Source organism: Acinonyx jubatus, chromosome F2 (genome assembly GCF_027475565.1).
Source record: "Acinonyx jubatus isolate Ajub_Pintada_27869175 chromosome F2, VMU_Ajub_asm_v1.0, whole genome shotgun sequence".
Classification (NCBI taxonomy): Eukaryota; Metazoa; Chordata; class Mammalia; order Carnivora; family Felidae; genus Acinonyx; species Acinonyx jubatus.
The window spans coordinates 77,414,354-77,428,437 of NC_069394.1; the positions used below are offsets into that span (position 1 = coordinate 77,414,354).

The 14,084-nt window shown below is 42.4% G+C and overlaps 1 protein-coding gene across 9 annotated transcripts in view; it reads left to right on the top strand.

The window, feature by feature from the left end:
- LOC106974065 (suppression of tumorigenicity 18 protein) overlaps positions 1–14,084 on the top strand; it is a 252,928-nt gene that overhangs the window by 206,099 nt on the left and 32,745 nt on the right. For 8 of the 9 annotated variants that reach the window (XM_053208357.1, XM_053208358.1, XM_027042836.2 and 5 more), the window contains 2 exons: positions 1,915–2,126; positions 10,512–10,757. In XM_053208357.1, the coding sequence (XP_053064332.1) occupies positions 1,915–2,126; positions 10,512–10,757 (458 nt within the window). The remainder of the gene's footprint in view (positions 1–1,914; positions 2,127–10,511; positions 10,758–14,084) is intronic. The other variant, XM_027042840.2, reaches the window with a different exon arrangement.

The following is a 14,084-nucleotide window of genomic DNA, read 5'->3' on the forward strand; positions in this document are numbered from 1 at the left end:
AAATATTTAGTTCACATTTAGGTGGGATTGGGATTAATATATTGAAACTGTAATAATCATCACAATTTTGGTTCATACTGAAATTATGGAAATTTAATACATAAAATGTTGAAATACTACTTCAAATGGTACTTAAATCTGCAAGAGGGATTAGTCCGAAAGTGAGAGAAGAAGTGTAAAGTCTGAGAAGCTTTCGGTTCAGAAATCAAGATTTTACTAGAGAGCAATATGGTAACCGCGTATTTAAGAATGACTATAGAGTCACTTAAAGTGTGTTAATACTCCAATGGCGTCACATCCATGTAGAAGATCAGAGCTCAAAGATGCTGGGATATATACAACTTGGGTGTTCTTACTGACACATTTCTCCAAGTGTTTTAGAGTCTTTGAATATTCTAATGAAAAGGTAAGAGAGTGAGCGTTGGGAGAAACCCAGGCATGACTTCTTTGTCGTGGTAACAGTCATAAGGAAAGAAGTGAAGTGATTCCCCAGTTTGAGTTCTCCATAGACCATGGATTAGTTACAACATACACATCCATGAAATCTCTTCGATCTACCTAGTTACCTAGACTGAGTGCTCTTAGGACACATACTATGCACTTCATTCTGTGGTGTTGGTCACTTCCTTCCAAGAACTGGCATGTTATATAAAACCTAGCAGTGATAAACAGACTTGAAAGGAACTGGCCCATCGAGAGCAAGTACATTCCATTCCAAAAGGTATTTTATCTATTCTTACCCAAAATAGGCCCAGCCAACATAAATAACACTGACAATAATCCTGTTAGATCCAGGAAAAAATTCGTTTGCACCTACACGTACACACGCAATGTTCTCTATTATAAAAATTCAAACTATACCCACATGCATGCACATACACGTAGATGTTTGATTTGGGTGAAGCTGGTTAAGGGCGTTCTATACACTTACGCAACACAGATGTTGGTTTAAAAATGCAAACCATTCAGTGACATTCCTACGTTTTTACAACCATAGGAACAACATTTGCTAATGCTTTCAATTACTTCATGAAAAATAATGATCAAATATTTAGAATAAGCAACATTTACAGCAAAATAAATAAGTACTTCTATGTTATCCCACTTAAATCTTGGGTGTTTCTCCCATGACCTTGAGTGATGTTTACAAACACCCAGAGTGAAGGGAAATATGGTTAATTTTCTCTGTCAGTAATGCCTTGGTGCCACAGCAGAAACATAAAACAGAAACTCAGCCTTGATAACTAAATTGCCTTTCTGCTCACCCTGAGAACATTTTCTCTGTCCTTTACTTATCGTGCTCTACCTAAATATGCAAAATGTCAGCTCATTAAAGACACTGCCGTGTATGTAGTCCCATGTAGTTGGACGTGAGGAACAACTTCTGCTGCTTTAAGCACAAAACAAACCTGAATGTCAAATAATAAAAATGCAATTCGATGTCTAAACATAAACGGTTACTATGAAAACAAATGTCGAAAGGGTACACTTTTTTCTCTACAGGAATCACTGGTCCTCACACATACACGGTTCACAGATGTACGAGTCTTAAGCTCCCGTAGTCTCTGATGCGTTTTGCTAATGTGGTTTTTAATCTACAATTTTTGCCACAAATGCTTCCAGTGCACCTGCCCCATCACATGAGTTACAGAGTTTTTACCATCAGACGTGTAAAGACGAAAAATATCAAGAGAATAGACCTTCTTCCCCAGCAATCACAACGTTTGGTCTGGGAGACTTCTGCGAAAACCGATCTGAATCCCCTTTGTTTGATGTACCAGTAGACAATGGATTGTGTTTTTTTAAAATCTGTTCTTAACATATTTCATTGCAAGAAGTTGTATCTTTAAAACAAATCTATTTAATGACGAAAACCACGTCCGTGCAATTGCTAATCAAATCTCTCTTCAACAGCAAAGCATTTTTCAAATCCAGGGAAATTTCCTAATCGACTGCCTAGTGCGGGCGCCCACACACAGAGCCCTTGTCGTGCCAGCTCTTATGGCTACGGTCAATGTAGTGAAGACACCCACATAGCAGCAACTGCTGCCATCCTGAACCTTTCCACCCGCTGCAGGGAAACTGCAGACATCCTCTCCAACAAACCACAGAGTCTGCATGCCAAGGTAGGCCAGTCCAAGAGCCCGGAGGGTGGGCCAGCGACTGAACCGTGAGAATAAACTGCCTTTCGTGTTCCTAACCACATTCACTGCCACGCCGCTCCCCCACCCCTAAAGCACATCCCTTCCCCGTCCTAGGAAGAGGGCCTGAGCGTAGTGGCTTCGGGGAGGGGTGAAAGAGTGTTGTTCTTGAAGGTGGTACCCCAGAGTCTGGGGAGACGTGCGTTGCGGAGATTTGTAGATTTCAGACCTGGCTTTGTGTTGGGGACTTTGTAGATTTCAGACGTACCTTTGTGTTGGGCGCACAGGAGAGAGGCTTGCCGTTAAAACCAGTGTGAACAACGGAAGCTTTCTGCTGTGAAAGATGGTAGGGAATGTCGGGGTACACAGGGACTTGTGAAACAGTTGCAAAATTGACCCGTGCGATTTGTTGATGGTCCGCATTACTACTGTGTGATGGAAGGTATGCTATGGTATTCTCAAAGGACACATAGTAAAACCTGGATACACTAAGTTAACATGAGATGGTTTGGGAGGTGGGGGGCCCTTGAGAACTCGGGGCGTTCAAGTCCAAAATCAAATTCTGCGAACTTTCTGAAGATGCCACATTTCTGAAGCCCATGAAATTAACCACGTCTCTCCACTAATCTCTCCCTCTAACAACGAGAAGTAGACATCCATGTTTAGGATACCTTGATGGCAACAAAAAACAAAGATGTCCCAGTTCTTGCCTTTTGAAGAGGAGGGGTTTCTCACGCTCCAGAGTAGCAAGCGAGCCTCAGAGCCCCAGAGGGACTAGAAGAGCCTCTCCGCAGGCCGTCAGCTGGAGCCTGTAACTCCAATCTACACAAAGGGCTCAGTTAAAAGAAATGCTTTTCCTCCTTAGATGGCTGAAGCCAGCTGAAGCAAAGTGCCCAGGCTTATCTGGAGAAGAGATTTTACCCTTTCTTTAAGTGGGAGATCTCCTGGGTTCAACTCTAACCCCGAAACTCAGGCGATTAGTGTGGATGGCTCTCTTTTTCCCTGTAAGCTCAACCCCATCCCTGGTGTGGTCAGCTGCTCACCTAAGCCTGCCAGGCCTTCAGGAGAGCAGGGAACGTGGTGCCATCGAGCATTTGACAGAAGAATCAGAATTAGCTTCTGGACAAATCTGAGCCAAGTAAACCCCAGGAAGAGTTGGTGGCCAAAAACCACTCAAAAACAATTTTTAAACAAATGAGGTTCTTAAACAAAGAAAAACGCATCCTCTGAAAACGGTAAAGAAAATACTGAGCTATCCGAATTCAAAAGGATTCAGGTCAGAAATTATTTATACAAACGAATTATTATTTAGGGTGCTCTCAGGGCTACTTCAGTTAATTTTTATTCATTTTTTAAAACCTGAGTAAATTTCTCCTTTTGCAAAGGGATGTTCTAACACGCAGCTAGTTGGAGAAAGCCTGAAATATCTATCGTCTTAGGCTTTATAGTATTTGTTGTTAAGGCTGTCCTTTTAGAATAATGATTAATGCTACCTAAATTACTTGAGCAAAGGGCTGCAGAATGAAGGCTTTCCATCTGCGTGTGTAGATATTTTTTTTGTTGTTTTTTGGAATTCTGCCTTTAACCTTTATATTCTCCACGTTCTGTTAGTTGCTGGGGCCAGATAAGGAATCAAACAAAGATAACCGAAATCTGAGAGTTTTTTTTTTTTTTTCCTTATTGCTATACGTGTTTTGTTCTTTTCTTGAATACTTTCTGGTCAGAAGCGTGACTGTTAAATTGGCGCATTCCAAAAATCCAAATAAGTGGCTTCTGCGTCTGTTCTTACACCCCTGTCGGGAGCACTGTGTGTGCCAGGGTTATTCTGTGGAGCGGATGCCCCCGCCCGGGCTGACAGGACGCACTGTGTGTCCCAGCCCCCAGACAGCCAAGCAAGTCTTACCCGCAGAAGCCAAACCACTGATGTATGATGAGGAAGAGGAGACACAGAGTGCAACAAGCGACTTTCAGGCGGACTTTATTCCACTCGCAGTTCAAAAAGCCGTTTTCCTACAGCGGTGGTGAAAACAGGATAAATAGGTCCCCCCTACGGCGTCACTACGGGCGAATCCCTCTTCCAGGCACACGTTCGCACACGACTGCAACGTCTTGCAGAGCTCTCTCCTAGCTGGACCCTGTGCTCCACATATAAAAGAGGACCTCATAAATCCCTGAAGCCACAGCAACAACAACAAAAATAATGATCGTAGCAAAACAATGAGAAAAGGCCAAAGCAATTAACCCCGCCAAGTGGCCTCTGATCCAAGAGTGCCCAGCGTAAGCTAGTTCTACTCAATGTTACACTTTGCTCCGTGCCCTTTACCTAATCTAGGATTCACTATATATGAACAGTCCTCCCCTCCATGTTGAATGCTAGCCGGATTCTCTATCCACTGTGATTTGATTTTTCCTCTGTGGTGGTTCCCGTGCTTATTTCTGCTAACCCAAACCCGCAGATCTCTTGAGCTCCTTGTTTGGTTGGAAGGATGTAGAGATATACAGATGTGCCCTCCTCTCTCTTATAGCTGAGCAGAGGAGCGTTTTTTGATGTACTAGAGAGATACTTTGGCAGCTAGACTCTTAGCCGTACCCACGAAACAGTCTACGAGGGTTCGACTGGCCAGCTGCGTGTTAAATCCTGCCACAGACCCTTCCTTCAGGGAGCTTATGGGCAAGGCAGAAAGAAAGAAAGAGTTGTCCCAGGTGGGGAGGTAGGTTTCCAGAGATGACATTTCTAGTGTTAAGGGGAGGCAAGAGTGGCTTTTATGAGAACTTGGCTGAGGGCAGACCGCTCACTTCCTTGATGGAATGGGCTTCTCTGACGTTGCCTGAAGAGCCCAGTCGAAGAACAAATTAGAGACCACGCTGTCACATGTGGAGGCCACCTTTTTAAAATCAAGCCAAAGGACACTAACCTTGAAATTGCCTTCCTGCCCACTTGTTGGGGGCACATACAGGTTTTCTTTGTGCCACGTGTAAGCTCACGACTGCCTCCGAGTTCAGTGGCAGGTTCATGGTTTCGTGCGAAATCCCTGCTCTCGTAGAAAACAAAGGGAGCAGAGACCGTTCAGAGAGTCAACGCAACTGTGAGTTCCTGCAGAGTCTAGAAGCAGTGAAGGGACAACGCGGATACTCTACATCGTTCTTCTGAAGCCGCGCGGCCCCAGGCCGCGGTCTACCCGACGCCGAGACGCTTCCCTCAGGGACCCTTTCCCCACACCGCGTTGAGAAAAATCAGTGCTAACATTGCCCATCACTGCCCCACTGAGTCCATTATAACTTGAAAGCAGAGGTTAGGAGGAATTGTGTATTTGTTAAAAGACAATCCGGCACGTTCCCAGCACATGTACACCACCCACATCACCTGTATGTTGTTTTAAATATCTCTCTAAGGCATCAAGTCAGAAGAAGTCAGTGGTACCCATAGTAGTGGGTATCGTATCGTTGGTATAATGTCCTTCGTCTTAATAATAGGAGTTTGTAAAACAGGCATGGGCCACAACCTCAAACACTCCCTCTTTGGTCCCACGGCCGGCCGTCGCTGCCGTTAGGAGCCCCGCATTAGCAGAAAGGGGCAGCAGGCGCAGAGCAAGCCCGGGTTGGCTGAGTTCGCCCAGCGCTTTCCTCTGGCCCCTGAGCGCACGGGCCAGTGCTTGTTGGAGACCCTCCCCGCGGCCTTCCTTCCTCCCGCCCTCAGCAGCAGAGGTAGGAACACGCGCGCAGTCTATCTTTATCCCGATCGCTTCTGCTTGCCAAGCATTCTGTTGTTTGTTTTGGTGTTTTCCCCACCTGTTTAGACGAAGTGGCATATGCACAGTATGCCTTAAAAGAAAACAAAAAACTGACACTCGGTTGAAACGCTTAAAGTTCAAAATCTGTTTTGTGCTTGAATAAGGCCGAGAAACAACATGATAGCTCTTCACCATTCTTGCTGCCCGGTATCGGAAATCGCCTGACGGCTCTTGGGATGCTTAGAATCCAAAAGCAGCCTTTTTCAGTAACTTGAGTATCGTGTCAGATTGTATCACGTATTTTCAGTGAAATGTTTCAAGAGACGTGGGTCACAGATCACAAGGAACCAACTGATATGTGGGATTACATTTAATAATTCTCTCCTTGCCCCTGAGTGCAGTAGCAGTGGGATGTCTCTTTCGGCATCGAAAAGCCAATCAAATTGTTATTATTATTAGCTGTCATTTATTGAACACCTACTATGTGCCAGGCACTGTAAATAAGCACTTTCCCTATGTTAATTCTTTTGTTTTCATTTTTTAATAAACATTAATAAACATTCATTTAATGTTTATTTAATTTAATAAAATTTAATAAACATTCATTTTTGAGAGAGAGACAGAACGTGAGCGGGGAGAGAGAGCGGGCAGAAAGAGAGGGAGACACAAACTCTGAAGCAGGTCCCAGGCTTTGAGCTGTCAGCGCAGAGCCCCCCACGGGGCTCGAACCATGAGATCATGACCTGAGGTGAAGTCGGGCGCTTAACCGACTGAGCCACCCAGGCGCCCCGCCTATGTTAATTCTTTTTAATCCTTCTAGAAACTCTGTAAAGAAGATTTCATCCCACTTAGCAGATGAAGAAATAGTAGCATGGAGACATTAAATAATTTTCTCTTATTAATTGGAACTAAAATTTTAATTCATACCTGTCCAATTTTTTACGCTCTTAAAGTTCTTATCATTATCTTATCATTATCATTATCTTATTATGTGTTATGTAGACTGCTGTCCAACTTAAGAATCTTCACTGACTTTGTTTCCCAGTCTCAGACAATGACTTTCGGGAAATGGTTAGAAATTTTATTTTAATTTCATACCTTATGTCAGACACGGATTTCTCCCCTGAATTCCGTCATTCTATTTATATTGAGCACACTTCATAAGCTAATACTCTGAACTTAATAGTTTTGATGCTCAGGTACTATATAGTAATATATATTACATATATATATATATTTTATTATTAATACCCTACGTGCTTTGACAACATCAGATAGCTTTCAATACAGAAAAGATCCTCTCCAAACAAAGCATCTGGCAGCAAAAGTGGAAGAACATGAGCCAGAAGGTGAAAGTCGGGGGCTAATCGCGGCAGCAGCCTAAGCGGAGGGACGCTTAATGTCTGCACTCCTGTTAGCCAAGTCAAAAAGGGAAAGACGGCCTATCCTGTGTTCATGGAAACCTTGTCGAATAAGGAAAACAAGGCTGTCCTGTTATATCTGTGTTTTGAGAGTTAATAATTTTCACAGGCAGAACATTTAAGATAAAGTTCTCTTTTTGCTTTTACTTCATCGCCATCTTTGAATGTATACTTTTTCATTATTAAAACAATATAACACTGCCATTTGCCTGGATAATATTGGAGGCTTGCTTTAAGACTACCTTCTAAATCCAAGCACAGTAATTTCTGTGTTTTCCCTTTTGTTCTTCAGAAAACGAATGTCTACCCTTTCCCCCCTGGTTGTAAGCAAAATAGGGATTCGGGGTTGTTTCCTGCTTTCCGTGACAGACATCTTTTCCTGATTGCAACAGAAGCCTCATCAATATCATTTTACTGGTTGCATAATGTGCCATTAAATAGATGTAGCATAATTTCATTAATCATTTCGCTGTTGGTGGACATCCGAATCACCTCTTATTCTATAATACCAATAAGGATTTTAACGAATAATTATTTCAACTTTCAGTTGAATAATAACTTATGTCTATTAAATTACCTTTCCTGACAATCTCCTCTATGCATAACACACACTTCTGGAAGGCAGGAACAGTATTTTTCCAATCTTCTTTTCCCAAATATGGATTCTCAATAATGTAATTAATAAATACATCCTGCGTGGCACCTGTACCTCAAAAGTGGCTGAAAGTGATGGTGTTTGGTGTCGCTCCTAAGTTGGAGAGTGCATGGATAGTATTAGACCGACGTCTACCCTCAAAAAAACCTTTAAATTTAAATTGATATGATTAAAATAAGGGTCTGGAATGGCACTTTGAGAAATCAGAATATGAGAAGGTGGCGGTGGGGGTCCACATCACGGCCTCTCCCACCACCCCCTCCTTTTTGCGCTTCCTTTTGGAGGTTCAGGCACAGACAGAAGTGGTGTCTATTGATACGGCTGTGAATAAAAATCCATGCAGTAAACGTGTGATCCACCCATCTATGGGCAGAAAGGGACCCTTCTCTGGTACTGTGTGTAATTGTTGAATGCATCTGTGCGCTCACTTAAAGCCCATCTGTACCCTGCTACCCAAACGTGCTTTCTCCCTGTCAAGTCAGGTGCTCAGAGCAGCCGGCTGGGGCGCGGGATGTACAAGAGTGCCTCTTTTAAACATTAGGAGTGATTTTCCCCCCCCAATCAGCTCATTATTACTCAAGATGTAGAATCATAACAACTCTGAGAATCTCTAATTTTTTATTTACTATTTGGATTTTCTTCTGTAAAAACTAAAATATATATATCTGTGTTGTCTTGGAATAGTTGATATTTTTTTCAGGGAGATCGAATCTGCACTATTTATGGGTTTTGCACTATAAAACTCTGCAGCCCAGTCACATGGCTTCTTTTTCCTAAGCCATCTGTCACAGAGGTCTGGAATTTTATGTGAATGTTGGTTGTGCAGTCTTAACCCAAGTTTTTTATTTTTTTAATGAAAAATGTCAGCAACTACAATATTTAGCATTTTACTTCACATTGGCCATTAAACTTGATTACTATAGCTCTGTTTCATTGCTATAGTTACATATCAGCTATGATGCCAAGAATTATTTCGATGGGCTCACAGCAGAATACATTGTTAGATCCCAGAGAAAGCACATGGCACGGATATGGTTAATATCTTGGATTTTTGTAACTAAGGTTTATTAATGCTGGTATAAAAACGTATTTGATATTATACAGATGGCATAAGATGTTGTGGTTACTAAGTTATTATCCCGGATAAGCTGCACTGTCAAATTCAGGGCTTAAAACTATCACAGGAGATTAAACTATTTACTAAAAAGGACAGAAAGATATAGCCAAAGCATCTTAGCACAAACATATTAGAAGTATATTTACCTCCCGCAAATTTAATAAAGCATATCTACCTCATGGGCTGAGAGGTTGAAAATAGGAACTTTGCAGGTGAAACAAGTGAACAGAAGAGGGGTTTTATTTTCTGATCAGGTGCAAGCAGCGAGCCTTTGGAGGCGGCTACCTTGGCCCACCCTTCAGTGGCAACTGTTGGGGGGCGGGGGAGGCAGAGTGTAAATGGGGAGTTAAAATAAATCCCCCGGGAAGTAACTGGCTACCATATGTGTTAGGGATCTTGCTAACGTATTCAAAGAGACCTCCTGCTTTGCCAGCCAAAAGGAAAAAAAAAAAAAGCAGAGACATTGTCCAAGATTTAATTGTGAATTGGTAGATGATAGTGAAAATACCCGAGAGGTATTTATCTGGCCCAGTTAGGAAAGAGCCCAGCACGCTGTCCCGCGTTCTGAGTTACTGGATGGCGGCGACCACAGTGGACGAGAGCACAGAGGCCGTCCTTAGCAATGCATCATTTGGACGATCCGGAGCACCTGAGCAGTTGTTGGGCCTTGAACCTTAAAAAACAACAACAACGGAAACATAGCCAAGGTATCCCAAGGAGAAAGGCTGTGAGGTATCGTGAGTTTTAGTTTCATACTAAGTATCTGGAAAATAATCATCTTTGTTGTGCAGTTTCACTGTGTAATTTACTCCCAAGCAGCCCCGATGGCAACTGCTACCTACCGCCCCCCCTTCCCCCCAGTCAGCAACGGTTTGCCCTATCTGGCCTCCCACCCCCGCCCCCACAACGTAACAAAGCTTTTCTGGTTTCAGTCACCCAGGGTAAAAGGTCACGTTCCTATGAATCTAGTATTTCAATAAAAATTCTCTTGCAGCTGGTTATTTTTGCATTTATTTGTGTTAGGCTAATACTGTGATGGGGGGGGGCGAGCTGGGAAGGAGTGCTGTGCCTTTTTATAAACTCAAGTGTTAATGCTATAAATGATGAATTGAGAGTGATAATTCTGCAAGCCAGGAAAGGAGATTTAAAGCTAAACTTCAAAAAAATACATGAAACAGGGTTAGCCAATACATTTAGCGTTTGGAACATCTTATTTATATTAGGCTCTACTTTGTTTAAACCCAGAAACACGAAGCTCGCTAATGGCACTGCTCTTAAAAGTCTGCCTAAGAATTGAACATTAACCAAAGCAAATCAGAAAGCTAGATTTTAAATCAGATATACTTACATAAAAGCTTGCATTTAAAATGATCCCTTAAAAGCCCCACATGGCTAGCTGTAACTGCAAACTGCTTAAATGTTTTTCTGTTTCCTATTGTATACCAGGGAGCCGAGATAGAAGTGGATGAAAATGGCACATTGGACTTAAGCCTGAAAAAAAATCGAATCCTGGACAAAGCTGCACCCCTAACTTCCTCTAACACTTCTATTCCAACTCCTTCCTCTTCCCCATTCAAAACAAGCAGCATTTTGGTCAATGCAGCCTTCTATCAGGCTCTCTGTGATCAAGAGGGCTGGGACACTCCTATCAACTATAGCAAAACTCACGGGAAGACAGAGGAGGAGAAAGAGGTATTGTTTCAATATGTCAATCACTAAGCTTAAGACACAGCATGATTGGACAGTATTCTTAGCTTTTTGTTCCTCCTGAATTATTTTTCGTATTCCTGTGTAGACAATACATAATTCTGTACCTTGTTTCAGACTCTGGTAAAGTGGTGATCTTAAAATTTCATCAGAAATTGAGAAATGTATCCAACTTTTCCTGTCACTTACCTAAAATGACGTCGCCATAGTACATCGTATCCCCATTTGGGCTGCAATTGTGTGCACTGAATGAGAGATTATATTATTCATCCCTTCAGAATACAGAGGCCTGTAAGGTGCCATATATAACCCAGCACTGAAATGCCAACGTACTCGTTCTTTCTGAACCAGAGGGTAGAAGATGAAGTCAAATCAGGGATAAGTAAGAATCAGGGATAAGTGTCAGATTCATTCCCTTGGTTTCATGAAGGCACTATTAGGATATCTACATATAGATAGAGCCATTGGCCGAGGTATGTGGATCATGAACGTTGGGCGTCTAGATTGTATCAATCCCAAAGTCAAGGAGATGCATCTGTGTATTTGGTTCTCTTTGGAGTGGTTTCACCCTTGAAAGCCAGATGTCACTGTGCAGGATTCACCAAGCCTTCATCTCCATAGTTTGAGCCACCTGGCTTAGTCTGATTAGTCCTGACTTAGAGTCATTCAAAAGAATTCATGGCCAGAAACCTCCACTGTTTAGACTATATCATTACAAATGGGACCCTGTTACAGGAGTGGTTCATTTTGCTTTGCTGTCAGGAAACTTGTTGATACTTGCTGGTTGATACGTTCAAAGAACTAAAATAGCTACTGTCTTTGGAAGTGTCCATCACCTTTTTGAGCTTTTTGAAGTTCAGAAAGTTTTGGGGGAAATACTAATTTGATTTTTAACATCTGAGAGCTTACGTTGACGTAAAGAAGCATAAATGTGACATAGTGATCACAAGATTGGGTTGTTTCTGCAATTCTTCCTTCCTTCCTTCTTCCCTCCCTTCTTCCTTCTTTCTTTCTTCCTCCCTCCTTCCTTCTTTCTTTTCTTCCTTTATCCCTTCCTTCCCCCCTCCCTTCTTCCTTTTTTCTTTCCTTCCTTCCTTCTTCCCTCCCTTCTTCCTTCTTTCTTTCTTCCTCCCTCCTTCCTTCTTTCTTTTCTTCCTTTATCCCTTCCTTCCCCCTCCCTTCTTCCTTTTTTCTTTCCTTCCTTCTTTCTTCCCTCCCTTCCTTCTTCCTTCTTTCTTTCCTTCATTTATCCCTTCCTTCCTCCCTCCCTTCTTCCTTTTTTCTTTCCTTCTTTCCTCCCTTCCTTCCTTCTTTCTTTCCTTCCTTCATCCCTTCCTTTCCTCTTCCCTCCCTTCTTCCTTCTTTCTTTCCTTTCAAGACTGTTGATTCAGTCCCCCTCTGTAGTAGCCAGCTGTAGAGAACAGGCCTACCCTCCCAAACTGCTCAATCACCAGCTAGTCCAAGAGCTGAGAAGACCACGGCTCATCCCACTCTACACCACCAAAAGGCAGCCAAATCCTAGTCAGAAGATCTATTGTTAAGGGTTTGGTAAAAAGTCTTATGTCACATGAAGTATGGTATTTACAAAGTAAGCATAACTGTGTCGTATTCTTGGATGGATCCCATGAGGACAACACCCACCTTGTTTGGGAGTATCTCCATGTCATGTGCAGGGTGGGATGTAGACGTTCTGTCCCCACCCTTGTGACTGTGCTATAAATGGACCATGGTCAACAGTCACCAGAAATCTTCCCTCCGGTGTCAGACATACTGATTCAGTCTTGAGTAGTAATGAAGAAAATTTGTGTCAAGTGGGTTCTTGTTTTCCTTTAAGGTTTCTTGTATTGTTTGATCTTGGTTATAATTTTTGGCATCAGCAACAATGTCAACATTGCATTCACATTCTGAGACACACTTCCCATTTGGGGGTCTAGTAAGTGCCTGAGGAACCCTCCTTGGCTATACGTCTTATCAGCCAGAAAATGAGGTCTCATAATAAATATTTTATCTTTATTTCCAATCTCATTTATCTACGTAATTCCAAAAAAAATCTGGATTCACCCTGGAGATTCAACTAGAGTGTGTTCTTATCTAATGCTTGTATATCTGTGACAGTGTTTTGTTTCCCAGCGAAATTGTGGAGAAAATGGATTTGTTTAGATTAGATTTCTGCTCTTTTCAGAAAGGCTAACTTACTTCAGGTCTGACAGTAGAGACTTTTACTGCTACTGTTTACAACCTAAGCATTCTAAAATCTGGAATCCAGAAGCTGTGTGGAAATTCAGTGTCACTAAGAATAACAAAAGAGGACGTTGAAGATGCTAAGTGAGTTCTTGGGTCAAAGTGCTTGTCCTAGGTTTGAGTTGACAATATTTTTTAAGCTTAATATTTATTGTCACAGTTATTTGACCATGAGCAATTCATTGCTTGGGGAAACTATACCTGATGGGGACACACACACACACACACACACACACACACAAAAGTGTTTCTAAAGCACTGTGACTCCCTAAGACAATTTCTCAGCCCTCGTTCTTTGTGCCTCCTTCTGCGCCAAGGTAATCTACAAACAGACAATGTTTTTCTCCCTGTTCTGAATCTTGTAAATGAAAACTGTGATACTTGATAGTTACTATTTTGAAAAATAGATTGTATTCATTGTCCTCGTTGCGAAAGTAATAGAGGGACACCGTAAGGATAAAGATAAGGGATCTTTAGACACAGTGTCTCATCATCCTAACAATCCTGAAAAGCAGGATTATGGTCAGAGTTTTTGGAGGAGAAAATTGAGACTCGAAGAGGTAAAGTTGTTGGTCCTTGGTCATACAGAAATTAAGAAATGGGCCTGGGATTTCCTAAAATGAAGAAAGAGGAGAAGGGTGAAAATAAAGAGAAGGAAAAGATTAAAAAGCACATCAAGTAATGGTGACAGCCGGGAAATATTGAGAAATTAGAAAGGAAAGGGAAGAAGAGAACAATGAAGAAACGGTACTTGTCGAGATGTGGCCAAGGCAACAGTGGACCAAGCCCCCCTTGACCCTGATCTACAGGACGTGACCACACTTTTCCAGTGAGCCCAATGGGATGCTGTGCTCCGCCCAGGCCATAAGCTGTGAAGAGTGGTCAGTTCCGCTCTGACACCCCCGTCCTGCGCGTTCCCACCTCCACCGCCTCCCCGCGCCCTGCCACACAGGACACTCACACACGTACACGCACACACAACCAGAAACAGAGCGATTATTTCTAATTCATTGTTATCTAGTTCATATGCACAACAGTTGCTTAATTTTGGTGGTAATTTTCAGAAAATAT